This window comes from Chiloscyllium plagiosum, unplaced genomic scaffold (genome assembly GCF_037043375.1).
Source record: "Chiloscyllium plagiosum isolate Xiang-an unplaced genomic scaffold, Cpla_swu_hap1 HiC_scaffold_11, whole genome shotgun sequence".
Classification (NCBI taxonomy): Eukaryota; Metazoa; Chordata; class Chondrichthyes; order Orectolobiformes; family Hemiscylliidae; genus Chiloscyllium; species Chiloscyllium plagiosum.
Window position 1 is genome coordinate 87,340,702 of NW_028270149.1, and position 17,545 is coordinate 87,358,246.

Below are 17,545 nucleotides of genomic sequence, written 5' to 3' on the forward strand. Positions count from 1 at the left end.
TTCTGGTAACAAACTTCTTTGGTTTCTTCCAGCAGGAGAATTTGCAAGTTCATAATGTTCTGGCCTTTGTGTGCTTCCTGCTTGGTGTTGCTATCATGAGTGACTAATATCATAGTCCTCTCAGATATCTGTGCTCCTGTGTCCCACTTAGTCTCTCCCTCAAAAGAAGAGTTTTTTTTAAAATCCCTCCTCCACAATGGACACCTCACATTTCACATTATTGAGTTTCCTTTGTAATTGATCCTTTACAACGGCACATTTTAATTTCCCTGCATTTTGGCACAAACCTTAACACAATTAGTAATACCCCTCATTTAATATCATCTCCAAATTTCACCATGGTATCTCCAAGTTGCTGAGTCCATACCATGTTTGTCTAGGCTGAACTACAGTGATCTCAGGTAACACTCGCCCTGGTTCTTTAAAGTGCCTCAGACTTGTTGCACCAGTTACGCCATACTCTGGAGTGATGGTAATATAGGGTCTCATACCCGGAGATTTATCCCTGCGACCACCTCAGTGAGTTATGTTCAGTGGGTCCATTCCCAACTTGGAGCTGAACTGAGAGAAATCAGAAACACTCACTCCAGCATTCAAAAGATCCTCACCTGCAGTGGTTTTGAGGACTTCTGTTGTATTCCGCAGACGAACAAAATCAAACTGGTATAGTCTCCAGGATCGTTGGTGTGCGACTTCAATTGAGTACTGTCTCCATCTGTAGGTTATTTCATCTTTTGGATATCCATCTAAAGGCAAAACCCAGCAGTGAGTCGCAATGCATATCTTACCAACTGCCCAGAAATATGTAGATCAGCTCTGTAACCATAGCCCAAAGAAAGAGGTCAGATACAGAGGATAGCTCTGTCTACTCTTTTAAATGAGAAGTAGTTTCCTCTACGCTTCTCAATTAGAATCAAAGGTTCCTCCACGTTGGGGCCAGTTACAGCAGGGTTCAGATGCAGAGTAAATGCAGATGCAGATCCCTCTCCATCAAACATCCCAGGCAAAGGAAAGGGTTCGATATAGAGTGAGAATTCCTCTGCACTGTCCCTATCAAATCCTCTCAGGACAGGGACAGCAGGGATTTGGATACAGAGGAAAGCTTCTTCTACTCAGTCAAACTGAAAGTAAAGCTCCCTCCATACTGTCCCCATCAAACATTCCCAGGGCAGGTACAGCAGAGGGTTTGATAGAGAGTAAAGCACAATCTACACCGTCTCCATCAAATACTCCCACGGCTAGTACACAAAGGGTTAGATACAGAATAAAACACTTTCTACTCTGTCCACATCACCCAGTGTCCTCATAATTCCTTCTTTGATGATGAGGGACTCTCCTTCATTGGCTCCCTTTCCTTTGTTTCTCACCTCTAACCTTCTCATGTCTGGGAATTTCAATCTATTCTTGAGGACATGGGTCCTTATTGCGACTTGTCTCTATCTTCAACCACCTTAATGCCATGACCAGTTATTGCCTTCCCTACACTCTGCTGCACTTTCAACACTCACTAGACTGCGCTATGTAACACTGACCGCTTACTGTACATCTGGTCACTGGATGGCACCAGTGTGCACCTTTCAGTTATGGGTTTTATGGGCCTGATTGACTATACGGTGCACCCGTGTCACTGAGCTATCGTCTAACCCGTGACTGGCTGCTGACCGTGTCACTGATCTATCGTCTAACCTGTGACTAGCTGTTGACTGTCACTGATCAATCGTCTAACCCGTGACTGGCTGCTGACCGTGTCACTGATCTATCGTTCAACCCGTGACTAGCTGCTGACCGTGTCACTGATCTATCGTTCAACCCGTGACTAGCTGCTGACCGTGTCACTGATCTATCGTCTATCCCGTGACTGGCTGCTGACCGTGTTACAGATCTATCGTCTAACCCGTGACTGGCTGCTGACCGTGTCACTGATCTATCGTCTAACCCGTGACTGGCTGCTGACCGTGTCACTGATCTATCGTTCAACCCGTGACTAGCTGCTGACCGTGTCACTGATCTATCGTCTATCCCGTGACTGGCTGCTGACCGTGTCACTGATCTATCGTCTATCCCGTGACTGGCTGCTGACCGTGTTACAGATCTATCGTCTAACCCGTGACTGGCTGCTGACCGTGTCACTGATCTATCGTCTATCCCGTGACTGGCTGCTGACCGTGTCACTGATCTATCGTCTAACCCGTGACTAGCTGTTGACTGTCACTGATCTATCGTCTAACCCGTGACTAGCTGTTGACCGTGTTACTGATCTATCGTCTATCCCGTGACTGGCTGCTGACCGTGTCACTGATCTATCGTCTAACCTGTGACTGGCTGCTGACCGTGTCACTGATCTATCGTCTAACCCATGACTAGCTGTTGACTGTCACTGATCTATCGTCTAACCCGTGACTGGCTGCTGACCGTGTCACTGATCTATCGTCTAACCCGTGACTAGCTGTTGACTGTTACTAATCTATTGTCTAACCTGTGACTGGCTGCTGACTGTGTCACTGATCTATCGTCTATCCCGTGACTGGCTGCTGACCGTGTTACTGATCTATCGTCTAACCCGTGACTAGCTGCTGACCGTGTCACTGATCTATCGTGTAACCCGTGACTGGCTGCTGACCGTGTTACTGATCTATCGTCTAACCCGTGACTAGCTGCTGACCGTGTCACTGATCTATCGTCTATCCTGTGACTGGCTGCTGACCGTGTCACTGATCTATCGTCTATCCTGTGACTGGCTGCTGACCGTGTCACTGATCTATCGTCTATCCTGTGACTGGCTGCTGACCGTGTCACTGATCTATCGTGTAACCCGTGACTGGCTGCTGACCGTGTCACTGATCTATCGTCTATCCTGTGACTGGCTGCTGACCGTGTCACTGATCAATCGTCTAACCTGTGACTGGCTGCTGACCGTGTCACTGATCTATTGTCTAACCCGGGACTAGCTGTTGACTGTTACTGATCTATCGTCTAACCTGTAACTGGCTGCTGACCGTGTCACTGATCTATCTTATAACCTGTGTGCCCACTTCAAATGTCCAAATGGGCTGACAACCTGACATGCAGCAAGCTCATGAACAGGGTCCGCTGGTGAAATCTCTGGTTTGGGTTAAATGCAGACTCCTATCTTTTCCCCAGAAGTAAAATTGTTGGTGGTCAGGATGATGATGTTAAAATTGGTCTCCAACCAGTCGAATTAACATGAGTGCCAACTTGCCCAGTTCCATATACTCCCCTGCCCACCACTCCCTTCAGACCCTAACATACTCATCCCATTTATTTAGTACTTTACTGAAGGAATTTTCTTATCAACATGTTCAGTGATGTGATGGCACACCTTTAGGCAGGTGCGACTTGAACCCAGGCCTCCAGCCCCAGAGGTATGGGCACCAGCATTGCATCACAAGAACCCCATCACCTATTGAATGATTGAAAAGACAATTAGCCACATTAGGATTACCAATTAGCCACATGTGATGAGAGGTTCATGTATCGGCCAGTGCCTGGGAGAGAAGTTTTCATTGTTTCTATCTGTGTTTGATTGTCTCGGCATTATGCAGCAGTTTGTTCCTATTGTTTTAATTTTTTTCTCTCAGGCTGTCCCTATTCAAATGATGACTGATTTAATAAATAGATCAATTTACATTGTAGTATTTTGATTACACACGGCCAATGAAAGGAAGCAGTGAATGATCAAACTGAACTGGCACTGTGACATTATGTGCTGATTTGGTTTCAGCTCCTGGGTCATTAACCAGCTGTCCTAATTGGATTGGATGCGGCGCTGTGATTTATAATTTGGTTCAAAGTGATTTTGAAAATATTGTCCTTTTGTTCTGTAACCTTCCAATCTGAGGGCAGCTCTTGTTGTCGATTCACTGCCCTCCCGCTGGGGAACAACTCGACACTTTGCAGCAGCCATACTGGAACTTGCTTGAGTCAGACAAAAACGAAAAGACTGGATGTCAGAAATCTGAAACAAAAACAGCAAAGTGTGGCACCATCTGTGGAGAGGGGATCTGACAAAGTTCATCAACACTGGAACACCAGGAGATAGTGGAATAACTGGTGATGTCATTGGATTAGTAATCCAGCCTCCCATTCCGGGCAATAACACCAGAGAGTGACGGAGTTAATGTTTCAATCCAAAATGACATTTCTTCAGAACTCAATTCAAAACGTTAACTCTATTTCTCTCTCCACAGATCCTGCCGAGTTTCTCCAGCACTTTCTGCTTTACTTCACATTTCTGGCATGCACAGTAATTTGTTTTAATTTTCATTCCTTGGAGACGTGGGTTTGAATCCCATGGTAACATCTGAATTCAATAAAGATCTGGAATGAAAAGCGAGCCCAGTGGTGACCATTGACAATTGCTGACAAAAAACCCATTGTGTTTTTTAATCGTCTTTAGTGAAGGAAACCTGCATTCTTACCCAGCCTGGCCTATATCGAGCTCCAGATGCACAACAACTGGGTGATCCCTGAGAAGTCGGGATGGGCAATAATTGCTGGTCTAGTCAGAAACAAAATTCCATGGACAAGTGGTGGAAGCAGCCTCTACTTCTCTGGACCATAACTCTGGGGGCAACATGCCAATGTGCTTCATATAGGTCGATAGGTGCCAAATCAGGACCATTACTACACTGCAATATTCCCTCTCCACTGTTTTATCAGGACCCCAACAGTACTGCAAATGTGGCTTCTTGTTGGGAGACTGGCCGCTAGGCAGTTGAATTATGGTAGCACTGGGAAGGGCAGGTTTTGGGTAGTCTTCTTGTGGAGGGGGGGGGGGGAGGTGAGCACTATTTTACACCGTGATAACCCTCACCATGCTTGTCACTTTTATCACCACCGAATAGACAGGCTTTTATGAATGCCTGGGTGTTTCTATCTGGCACTGGGCACCTAACTTAGTGCAGAAGCTGTTTGGCCAGGCATGCTGAGTATCCCCTCAATGAACATCTGAGTGGAGGAAGTTCTCTTTATTCATTAGTGCACAGCAAACAAGGAGGCAACCAATTAGGAGAGTGCTTGACAAAAAGTTACATTGGCAGGCACCGCAGTGACAGGGTGGGGGCTGGGGCCTGTGTGTGTGGTTCCCATGCTTGGTTCCTGATAACAATCTCTGTTTCAATGAACAGACTGCTGTAATGATTCTTGAGCCCAGACAGTGGCTATTCTACTGTGAATGCATCACAGATGGTAGTTCTGCTCACACAGTTTTTAAGAATGGTTATCGAAAATATTGGCATTATTCTGGCTCAAAGTGGATCCGGTGGTGGCATTCTTGGTATGAATGAGAAACTGCAATGGTCAAACCCCACTTCAGTGTTGGCTGTGTTTCAGCCAATACATTTTTGCCTCTCTGAGAGGCAAATAAAGCCCACTCCAGGGACTTGAGCACAAACTTTGACACAACAGTGCCGTTGTGAGGGAGTGTAGCACTGTCAAAGGAGATGTCTTTCAAGTGAAACACTAAACTGTGTTGATGATCGTATAGCGCTATTCAAATAAGTTCTCCTCTGTGCCTGACCAATAATTATCCCTCGATTACTGGCCTTCATTTTGTTGCTGGTTGCGGGATTTACAGTGTCCAATTTAGTTGTCTGCTGTGATAGCAACTTTAGAAATACAAGTTATTCCCTCCGTCTTTCTCTGCTAATCGAGCTGCATCAGCTTCACTGTGCCTCAAATTCATTTGCAATCTGAAAGGTATTTTGGAATGGTTCTGAATCTCAATAAGATAAACTATCAATGGGAATCATTCACATGTGATTGCACCTGCAAGTTTATTTATCCATCTGTGTCAGGATTTGTCAGAGTGTTATATTATTCCTCCTTATAAATCGTCTTTTGCCAGAGGGTAGTTAATCTGTGGAACCCATTGCCGCAGAAGATTGTGGAGGCAAAGTCATTGATTGCATTCAAGACTGAGGTAGATAGGTTTTTGATTAGTAAGAGATCAACAATTGTAGGGAGAAGGTGGGAAAATGGAGTTGAGAAATATATCAGACAAGGTTGAATGGCCTAATTCTGCTCCTGTATCTTATAGTTTTCTCTACATCTATCTGAGCATCAAATTAAGCTGAGTTAATAAAGGTGCAATTGATCTTGGGAGGTGTTGTGGTGCAGGAAGAGTGGGAAGTGAAATGGCCGAGATATGAATCACCCACCTGTCTTAGCATCCAGAACAATTTCCCTTTGTTTTGACTATTGGGCATAACTTGCATTGTCAACTCTCAATCATTTCAAGCTGAGTTCACCCCAACAACAATCTCCGACCTTGTTCTGCCAATCCAAGTGCCTCAGTATCCTCTAAACGTGCTCACAGGACCTGGAATTAGTCACTCCCCAGCTGGTGAGGATGGCTGATGATGTCTCTCCAACCCAAAAGAATCCTTTGTAGTTTTCGAAGATGGGAGCAGCCCTGATTATTGTGCCTCAGTTAGTGAAATGAGGCTGTCTTACCTCTGGATGAGGGCCTCTGAAACTCATCACAGCGAGTACAGCTAATGGTCCTGACTGACAAGTATGAGTTATACAGTAACTGTCTCATTAATGTTAACTCCCACTCATGAAATATGGGATACAGGAGATTTGGCTATCTGGATTCAGAATTGGCTGGCTAACAGAAGGCAGAGAGTGGTTGTAGATGGAAAGTATTCTGCCTGGAGGCCAGTGTTGAGTGGGGTCCTGCAGGGCTCTGTACTTGGGCCTCTGCTCTTTGTAGTTTTTATAAATGACTTGGATGAGGAGGTTGAGGGGTGGGATTAATAAATTTGCAGATGACACAAAGGTTGGAGGAGTTGTCGATAGTATCGTGGGCTACTGCAGGCTGCAGCGCAACATAGACAGGATACAGAGCTGGGCTGAGAAATGGCAGATGGAATTCAACCTGGATAAATGCGAAGTGATGCATTTTGGAAGGTCAAACTCGAATGCTGAATATAGGATTAAAAACAGGATTCTTGGCAGAGTGGAGGGACAGAGGGATCTGGGTGTGTAAGTACATAGATCCCTCAAAGTTGCCACCCAAACGCATAGGGTTAAGTAAGAATATGGTGTCTTGGCTTTCATTAACAGGAAGATCGAGTTTAAGAGTCGTGAGTTTTTGCTACAGCTCTATAAGCCCCTTGTGAGACCGCACTTGGAAAATTGTGTCCAGTTGTGGTCGCCCTATTATAGGAAAGATGCAAAGGCTTTGGAGCGGGTGCAAAGAAGGTTTACCAGGATACTGCCTGGAGACCTTGCCTTATGAAGAAAGATTTAAAAAACTCGGACTTTTCTCTCTTTTGAGAAGGAGGAAGAGAGGAGACCTGATCGAGGTATACAAGATAATGAGAGGAATAGAAGAGTCAATAGCCAGAGACTCTTCCCCAGGGCAGGATTGATAGGTACGAGGGGTCATAGTTTTAAGATATTAGGGGAAAGGTATAGAGAAGACGTCAAAGGTATATTCTTTACGCAGAGAGTTGTGAATGCATGGAATGCGTTGCCAGCAGTGGTGGTGAAAGCAGAGTCATTAGGGACATTCAAGCGACTGTTGGACAGGCACATGGATAGCAGTGCGTTGAGGGGTGTGTAGGTTAAGTTATTATGTTTTACATTAGGATTAAACCTTGGCACAACATCGTAGGCCAAAGGGCCTGTTCTGTGCTGCACTTTTCTATGTTCTATGACAGCAACACTGGCTCAGACATAATGCTCTCACCTCTGAGGAGGGAGGTTGTGGGTTTGATTTCAAATCCAGGCAGTTTTGGTGGTCAGAAATCCAAGCTTCTGAACACAGACTGATATCCAGAAGGTACACAGTTGAGCCCATATCACCCCAACCAGAAGTAGCTTGCACCTGTCCTGTACAGGGAGGGTGGCATTGGCTGATGACTTGGCTACAGGGGTAAAAAACCCAAGTCACCATCCTGCTGATTAGAGAGTAATGGCATCTGAGCAGAATCCAACCGGCATTCTGACTTTAATTCAAGAACTAATCAAAAAGTCAATGTTTCACTCACAGCAGAGATAGAAAACTCAACAGTTAATGACTAGAGGCCAGGTGCTAGGACTGAGAATGAGGCTTTGAATGAGTTGCATCACAGACTTACAACTGGAGAAGGTGAGAGGACAGGACTGCTCATCCATGGGAAAGTTCTGCAGATACAGCTGGCATTCCGCCTCGATTGTGAGCCTGTAAAATGGAAAATAAACTCATCTCCATCAAGCATACTACTACTTCTAGAAAGCATTTTCTTCAAGTAAAGATTGGGAAGATTGAAGTCGTTCTCTTTGATTTCCTTCCTTAGCCACTGTTCCTCTCTCAATCATGGGCTCGTTTCACATCCTCACCATTACCCAAAGCCTTATTTTTCTACCTCTGTAACCTTTCCAATCTCTGCCCTATCTCAGTCTTTAGCTGCTGAAACCATCATCAATACCTTTATTACCTCCATGTTAGAGCATTGTGGTATTCTGCAGGTCAGCTGCCCATAGTTTCATAACCTTTGGTTCAACCAAAATTCTGCTGCCCAAGTTCAACTTCACCTCATGGTATAATCACCACAGTGTTAATCCAGAGACCGAGGTAATGTTCTAGGGACTTGGGTTCGAATCCTTCCATGGCAGAATGTGAATTTTTAAAAAAATCAGGAATTGAGAGTCTCATGATATCATGGTTGGTTGTCAGAGAATCCATCTGATTCACTGTCATTCAGGAAAGGAATCTTCCATCCTTACCTGGTCCAATCTACATGTGACTCTACATCCACAGCAATGTACTTGATTCTTATTGGCCTCTGGGTAATTAAGACTGAGCAGTAAAATTGGCCTAGCCAGTGATGCCCACATCTGGTGAAAGAAGAAGTCCTATTCTCCCATTAACTCTTTGCTACAAAATTGCTTCACTTTAAGTACTTCAATAGAATCCCTACAGTACTGTTAAAGACCATTTGGCCCATTAAGTCTGCACTCTCCCTCCCTCCTACCCTATCCCCGTTACTCCGCATTTAGCCACTGTTAATCCAACATGCCTGCATATCACTAGGCAATTTAGCATGGCCAATCCACTTAACCTGCATATCTTCAGAGGAAACTGGAGCACCCGGAGGAAACCCAGACAAATCTGTATGGTTGCTCAGAGGTTAGCTCAGTGGTCAGCGCCAGGGACCTGGGTTCAATTCCTGGTGACTGTGTAGAGTTTGCATGGTCACCCCATGTCTGCGTTGGTTTCCTTCAGATGCTCCAGTTTCCTCCCACTGTCTAAAGATGTACAGGTTAGGTGGATTAGCCATGCTAAGTTGCCCCATAGTGTGCAGGCTAGGTGGGTTAGCCATGGGAAATGCAGGGTTACAGGGATAGAGTCGGGGGATGGGATGCTTGATGAGAGAGTCAGTGTGGATTGATTAGCTGAATGGCCTGCTTCCGCACTGTAGGGGATTCAATGACTCAATGTGCAAACTCTACATAGACAGTTACCCAAGGCTGGAGTCGAACCTGGGTCCCTGGCACTGACAGGCAGCAGGGCTAAACACTGAGCCACATGCTGCCCTGTTCTTCTATTTAAATCCCTCTGTTCTGACGTCTCCTCAATCGCTAAAGCCCTCCAATATAATCTGCATTCATCTCTGCTTTTAACTGCTCCATTGGTGGCCTTCAGTTGCCTTTGGCCTGAGCTCTGGATTCCCCTCTCTACACCTCTCTACCTTTCTCTCCTACTTCAAGATGTTTCTTAAACCTTAATTCTTTGAACAAATTTTTCATTGTCTATTTTGTTATTGACTTATATGATTCATGTTGAAGTTGGGACTATGTGATACTCAGTCAGATCTGATGCACGATGATAAATGGACCCACCGATGTTTCAGACCTTGAACAATTTTATATTGATATTGATATTAGGAAAAATTAATTAGAGAAAGAATGTTGAAATAATTTCTTGCCTTAAATGTTCTTCTGACTTCCTTCTGTTGAACTCTGGTAATTTCCCAATCACATGGAGGAGGTTTCTGCTGCATTCCTTATTAATTTCAATGTCATAATGGCAGAAAGCTGAAGTAAATTCTTTCTTTCATGACTAAAAATATCAACCTCTTTTCGGAGACAGGCCTGACCACATCCAGTTATTGAATAAGTCTAACTTGATACAAGCCTAGTTTAATTTGCAGTTAACATTAAATTGAAATCTGCAGATTACATTCTGTAGTTGCCAATCTTAAGCAGGATTTTAACAAGAGTTCCAGTGAAAGAGCAGCTTATTTAAGAACAAATAGATCCACATTAAGAGAGTCATACAGCTTTTTTATATTCGGAGTAGATCAAACTAGCCAACTGTGTGCGATTTAGCACTTAACATAGAAAAATAGGAGCAAGAGTAGGCCATTTGGCTTCTCAAGCCTGCTCTGCCATTCAATGTGACTTAAGTGCAATTATGTCACAGTTAAGCGACTAAATTAGATAAGGGGAAGAGGAGAAACAGGTGTTCTGGTGCTTTGACTTTTCATAAACTTTTTAACCTTTCAAAATTTATTCTTAAATTGCTATAGACGAAGAAGCTAGTTATTTAGCAAGTATCTGGAAGTGACTAAGGTCTACTTTATTCCTAAAACTCAAAATAACACAGCAACTGGTGGAAAGGTTAATAAAGTATATACAAAAATGCCTAAGTACAACATTGAATGAAATAATTAAGCAACTCTTAGATCACATTAAGAACGGCTGAACAGATGATGTGTCACAGTTACAGCATGTTGATGGGTAAAAGTTTCCTGATGAAGACCTTATGCCCGAAACATCAATTCTCCTGCTCATTGGATGCTGCATGATCCTGCTGTGCTTTTCTAGCACCACACTCTTGACTCTGATCTCCGGCATCTGCAGTCCTCATTTTCTTCTGTGGATAAGAGTTTCACCCAGAATGTACATGCTTGTGGCAAGGATTGAAAATGGATCAGATTCAACTCAGAGGTTTGAGCTAGAGACCAATATGCAGACCTTTATGGAGGGGACCTTTATTGAGGGGAAAGTTACCTTTATTCTTTTTACCACGTCACAGTAATATTGCTTAGAGTTGGATCACCTAATTTGGTGTGTGCAGGGAAAGGACAGTGTACTTGTCAATCCAGAGGGCTGGAGCCTCAGCTTTTGTAGCTGTCTAACAAGTTTGAAACTGTTTCAGTATTGTGTAAGGTGCCATATCAAAATTTACTGCAGATGATAAAAGGTCATGCAGGTGATAGAATATTACCATGGATGCAACATTTGCTAGTTCACAGGAAGTAGAGAATGGGCATAAGTTTTTTTTTAAAGATTAACAAGATATAAAGAATGGTGTGGCTCAGGGATCAGTGCTGGAATCGCAATAATTTATGTAAGTGACTTACCATATACAATCGTGTAAAAGTCAAATTTCTTTACACTGTTTTTTAAGGTTAAATTTATGAGGTCAACTATTACACGGATACTACTTTTGAGGGGCTGAAATTCATGCTACAGCCCAAAATACCATATCATTAGCAGAAGCCCAATTGGTCTATAAACAAAGAAAGAAAAGAAACACAACAAATTACTGTAATTCCACAAGTGCAATAGGGGAACTGAGCTTAGCTGAGCTATACACAAAGGGAGGGTGTCACCTGACTCTGACCTGATGCATCTAAAACTTTCTTGCCAAATTCTTCCAATTCTCTCTGTTTTATCACATTTACTGTTGCTTTAGTTTTTTTGAAACTAACATTTTAAGCTTTGATTTCTGATAAGAACAGTTAGCAGACTCTCATGCAGTCTCATCGATCATGGTAACCATCAGAAATCAACAGCTGCAGGTAGTTATAGTGATGTAATGCATATATGCCTATCTCAGATGGGAAATTATGGTATGATGAACTTTTCATTACACTAATTATATTAATTATATTGCCCGTTTGATAACAAACTTAAGAAATTCGTAGCCTAATGTTGGTGTGAATTGTACATCGAAAAACACTTATTGACATGAAAATGAAAATTCATTTCCTCATCTTAACATTTATGTACAGGATAATACCTTGACTCACAAATGCTTATCTGTTATCTGTGAAGAACTAGAGTCAAGTTTTACTTGAGATATATGGAAAATTTCAGATTTATTTGGCCAAAACTGGGGTTCGACATTTACATGAGATCGACTTTTAATCGAGTATATGAAAGGATGGATGATTTAGCTTCCAAATTTAATGATGACACATGCGGGGTAGCAAAAGTAATTGTGAATCAGAGATGAGGAGGCTACAAAAAAAAGTTATTGACAGGTTAAGTAAATGGGTAATGATCTGTCAAATGGAGTATAATGAGAAAAATGTCAAAATGCTCATTTTGGCAGGAGGAATAAACAAAAGGAATATTATCTAAATGATGAGAACTCTAAAATGCAGAGAGATCTGGGTGATCTAGTGCATAAATTACAGAGTGTTAACATGCAGGCACAGCAAGTAATTAAGCTAATCAAATGTAATCATTTTTCCCAAGTGGAATTTAATTAAAAAGTGGGAGGTTATGCTGCAGTCATACAGGATACTGGTGAGATCACAGCTTGTTTTCATAATGTGCTTTTTCGAGAAACTTGGTTAATAGATTTATTTAATTTAAAACTTGATCTGGATAAGGCATTTATTTGGCTCAGTAACTAGGAAATAGTATTTTTATTTTTATTTGTTGTAACCCATGGAGTAGTGGGATTAGAATGATAGTGCACTCCTTCAAGTTCATAGCTTTATAAATACACATATAGATAGAGACATCACTTTTTTAATATTCATTCATGGGATGAGGGCATAACTGGCTAGGTCTGCATTTATTATCCTTCCCCAATTGTCCAGAAAGCAGATAAGAGTCAATCACATTACTGTGGGTCTGGAGCCACATGTAATCCAGACCAGATAAGAATGGAGTTTCATTTCTTAAGTATACTGGTGAATCAGATGTGTTTTTCCGGACAATCGATTCATGGTCATCATTAGACACTTAGTTCCATTCTTTTATTGAATTCAAATTCCACCATCTGCCATGACAGGATTTGAACCTGGATTCCCAGAACATTCCCAGGGTCTCTGGATTAAAAGTACAGCAATAATACCACCAGGGTGTCACTTCCCCTATGGTTAACTCAGTTGGCTGGACAGCTGATCTGCAATCTAGATTAGAGTGGTGCTGGAAAAGCACAGCAGATCAGGCAGCATTCGAGGTGCAGGATTTTCCTGCTCCTCAGATGCTGCCTGACCTGCTGTGCCTTTCCAGCACCACTCTAATCTAGACTCTGGTTTTCAGCATCTGCAGTCCTTGTTTTTACTGAGCTGATCTGCAATGTAGAATGATGCCAGCATTGCAGATTTGATTCCTAAACCAGCTGAAGTTCTTATGAGGACCCTCCTTCTCAACCTCATTCGTCACCTGGGATGCAATGATTCTCAGGTTAAGCCACCATCTTTGGTCTCTCTGTACTGAGAGAGAAGCCTATGTCTTGGCAACTTGAGCTCCAAAAATATACATGGAAACTTGCTGGAGTTGGAGTGTAAATGTGTTGCTGTCTTCTCTTTGGGGAAACAATGATCTGCAATAGGCCATGAGGTTGGGAGCAGGCATGTGGCAAAGACAAAGGGCTGTCTGAGGAGAGGGGTTTGTGGTGGTGGTGGTGGTGGTGGTGGGGTGGGGGGGGGGGGCGGGGAAGAAAGATGGCTGTTTGAGAGAAGAAGGAAGGGAGGAAGGATTTTTGAGGTAGGGAGTCTGTCTGAGGTGGGGCTGGAGCAGTGGGTAGTCATGTGATGTGATGTCCAGGTCAACAACCTTACCTCAGAGTATAGAGGATCTTGCCATCATTCCAAATTCTCAGTAGTTGATTGGGTGTGGTGATCCAATGAGAATCAGCCCGCTTTGAGTTTCGGAATATGGTATCTGGGATCCAGATGCGCCCCACCATGTTACTGTTCAATGTCAGGACTTTCAGTGTGCTGTTAAAACGCAGCCTTCTGTCATACCATGTTTGTGCGAAGAAGATATCGATGGTGTACTCCTGCAACATAAGACAGTATTTTTTTCATACACAAGACCTCATTTGTAAAATCACCAATCTCAGACTTGTCACAATCTCTTTGGACTCTACGTTCAAGACAATGGTCACTTTATAAGTGTAACTGAGAATCAGGGTGAGAATCTGAGGGTGAGGGAGATAGTTTGCAATTCACCCTGGCGAGTAGGTTTGAAGTGACAGCACCTATAGTAAGATAAACAGGGTCAGGATCAGGGCATTTCACTGTATCTGCCATTGATTTAACATGCTCAAGAACCCTTCAGCTCAAACAAAAGGTTTTGCCCATTAAATACTGGAAGTATGAACTGGTAACAGTACAATGAGGGAAAGAGGGCACCAAGCACTGGAACAGTGTAAGAACCAGGCCTCTAAAAGAAAATCTGAAGGAATGAGGCTCCACATTGGTAGTAGTCTGTGTTCAGTGCCGAAGAAGTTGACTGTCAGTAATTAGTACTTAACTCCATTATTAAAAAGATATTTAAACATAATGATGTAACTTCACTGTCTGTGGTGAGCTTAATGGATAATTATAGAATCCCTACAGTGTGGAAACAGGCCCTTCAGCCCAACAAGTCCACACTGACCCTCTGAAGAGTAAACCATGCAGATCCATTCCCCCTACTCTATATTTACCCCTGACTAATCCACCCAACCTAACATTCCTCCTGGACACTATGGAAAATTTAGCATGGCCAATTCAACTAAGATGCACATCTTTAGACTGTGGGAGGAAACCGGAGCACCCGGAGGAAGCCCATGCAGACGCAGGGAGATTGTACAAACTCCACACGGACAGTTGCCTGAGGCTGGAATCGAACCTGGGTCCCTCGTGCTGTGAGGCAGCAGTATTAACCACTGGGCGACTGTCCTGCTACTAATGGACAAATGTTGAGAATCCCAGATTGAAAGTGGAACTAGCAATGGAACAATGTAACCTGTGAACACTTGAGCTTCAACATCCATTGCCAGTTCCTGAAAGATGCTGTGTATTTTACCCATAACTAAAGAAAAGAACAATTATTCTTGTCGTTAAGTGTATAGCAAATTCAGGGTTATTGTTCCAACATCTCAAAAACTGGTGGATTATGGTTGGGTGGGAAAGGTAAAAAGTTTAAATCTGAAATAGAAACCTCATCCATCTCAGATCAGCCTGTTTCTTATGTCAGCAGAGTCTGTGAAAGGTTAGGTCAACTATTTAGTAGGTTGTGCATTAAAACCTTTTAAGAAGGTCACCTCCCACTAATTTAGAGGTGATTTATCTTAACCACTGTTGGCAATATTTCCTGTACATGGAATACACAGCAAGTAAAAGAAAGTGAGTAGGACAGGTTTCTACAAGGGAAGTGGTTTTACAGCACTGTCTGAGGGCCAGGAAATTGTTCAGTTTCCCCAAATCACCCACAAATCCCCACCACTGATATCCATCATAATCATTTTGTAAGACCCTCTCAATTATTAAAACTCAACCCCCACAATGACTGGTATAACACTGCTCCCAATCGCTGTGCATGATCTTGCAACACTCCCAACACTATCATCCCCCAAACCTCATATACTCATCCATTCCCTCCTCCAACCTTCCTGATGAAGGGCTGATGCCCAAAACATCGACTCTCCTGCTTATCGAATGCTATCTGACTTTTCCAGCACCACTCTTTATAACTCAGATGTCCACCATCTGAAGTCCTCACTTTCTCCTCCACCAACCTCACAAGCTCCACCTGTGCAGCACAGTATTACTTGCTCCTGGGTCACAACACTGTCTGTGGCTGTCCCTGTACTACAGGGGTCTATGCCTGTCATCATACGAGCTTCAGGGGTTGTTAAACAAAAGTAGAAGTACCTTCCCATTTTAATTGCAGCAAAGGCGAGGAGAATAAGGACTGGGGACTGCCGGGAAAGTAAGCAAACCATTTAAAAAGCTAACTTCGGGAGTCGGCGGCCTCCATTTTAATTGCAGCGAGAGAACGAGTACCAGGGAACTGCCGGGAAGGTAAGCAAACCGTTTAAAAAGCTGATATATTTGGACAGTGGTGGAACCCGAGACACTACCTGTGTAGTGTCTCCTACCCACCCTCCTCCTCTAACTGAAGAAAAAAGGATTCTGTGGTGTGTTGTTAAGGTAAGGACTTTCTGTTCTTTTTTATATTTTCTCATGTGATTGGTTAAAAAAAACTTCTCTTTCGTTTTTCGTAACTTTAGTCTCAACTTAGATAAAGCTTAAGATTAAAAATGGCAGGAGATCCCAGAGCAGTGTTATGGTCCTTTTATTCAATGTGGGAGCTCAGGGACACGGCTGATATCCCTGACTCCTTCACCTGCAGGAAGTGTGTCCAGTTGCAGCTCTTGTTAGACCGCATGACAGCTCTGGAGCTGCGGATGGACTCACTTTGGAGCATACACAATGCTGAAGGGTTCATAGATAGCACATTTAGTGAATTGGTCACACCGCAGATTAGGATTGCTGAGGGAGAAAGGGAATGGGTGACCAAAACACAGAGAAAGAGCAGGAAGGCAGTGAAGGTGTCCCCTGCGGTCATCTCTCTCCAAAACAGGTAGATCGTTTTGGATACTGTTGGGGGAGATGGCTCACCAGGGGAAGGCAGCAGTAGCCAGGTTCATGGCACCATGGCTGGCTTTGCTGTACTGAAGGGCAGGAAAAAGAGTGGAAGGGCTATGGTCACAGAGGATCCAATTGTAAGGGGCATAGATAGGTGGGTCTGTGGTCAAAAATGAGACTCCCAAATGGCATGTTGCCTCCCAGATGCACGAGTCAGGGATGTCTCAGATCGATTGCAGGAAATTCTCAAGGGCGGGTGAATAACCAGTTGTCGTGGAGCATATAGACACCAATGATTAGATTAGATTAGATTACATTACATTACAGTGTGGAAACAGGCCCTTCGGCCCAACAAGTCCACACCGATCCGCCGAAGCGCAACCCACCCATACGCCTATATTTACCCCTTACCTACTACTATGGGCAATTTAGCATGGCCAATTCACCTGACCTGCACATCTTTGGACTGTGGGGGGAAACCGGAGCACCCGGAGGAATCCCACACAGACATGGGGAGAACGTGCAAACTCCACACAGTCAGTCGCCTGAGGTGGGAATTGAACCCGGGTCTCAGGCGCTGTGAGGCAGCAGTGCTAACTGCTGTGCCACCGTGCCGCCTACTTCTCACGGTAAAAAAACAGGATGAGGTCCTACACAAAGAATTCAGGGAGTTAGGAACCAAGTTAAAGAGTAGGACCTCAGAGGTAGTAATCCCAGGATTGTTACCAGTGCCACTTGCTAGTCAGAGTAGGAATAGTGGAATATTCAGGATGAATGCGTGGCTTGAGAGATGGCACAGAAGGAAGGGGTTCAGATCTTTGGGACATTGGGACCAATTCTGGGGGAGGTGGGACTATTACAAGTTGGATGGTCTACATCTGGGCCAGACTGAACCAATGTCCTTGGGGGTGCTTTTGCTAACGCTG

General features: G+C 43.7%; 1 protein-coding gene across 2 annotated transcripts in view; it reads right to left on the minus strand.

The window, feature by feature from the left end:
• Nucleotides 1-17,545, minus strand: part of LOC122557047 (gamma-aminobutyric acid receptor subunit gamma-4-like) — a 246,130-nt gene that overhangs the window by 43,316 nt on the left and 185,269 nt on the right. For both annotated transcript variants that reach the window (XM_043704290.2, XM_043704289.2), the window contains exons 4-6: nt 13,821-14,041; nt 8,109-8,191; nt 609-746 (exon numbers count right to left, since the gene is read on the minus strand). In XM_043704290.2, the coding sequence (XP_043560225.1) occupies nt 609-746; nt 8,109-8,191; nt 13,821-14,041 (442 nt within the window). The remainder of the gene's footprint in view (nt 1-608; nt 747-8,108; nt 8,192-13,820; nt 14,042-17,545) is intronic.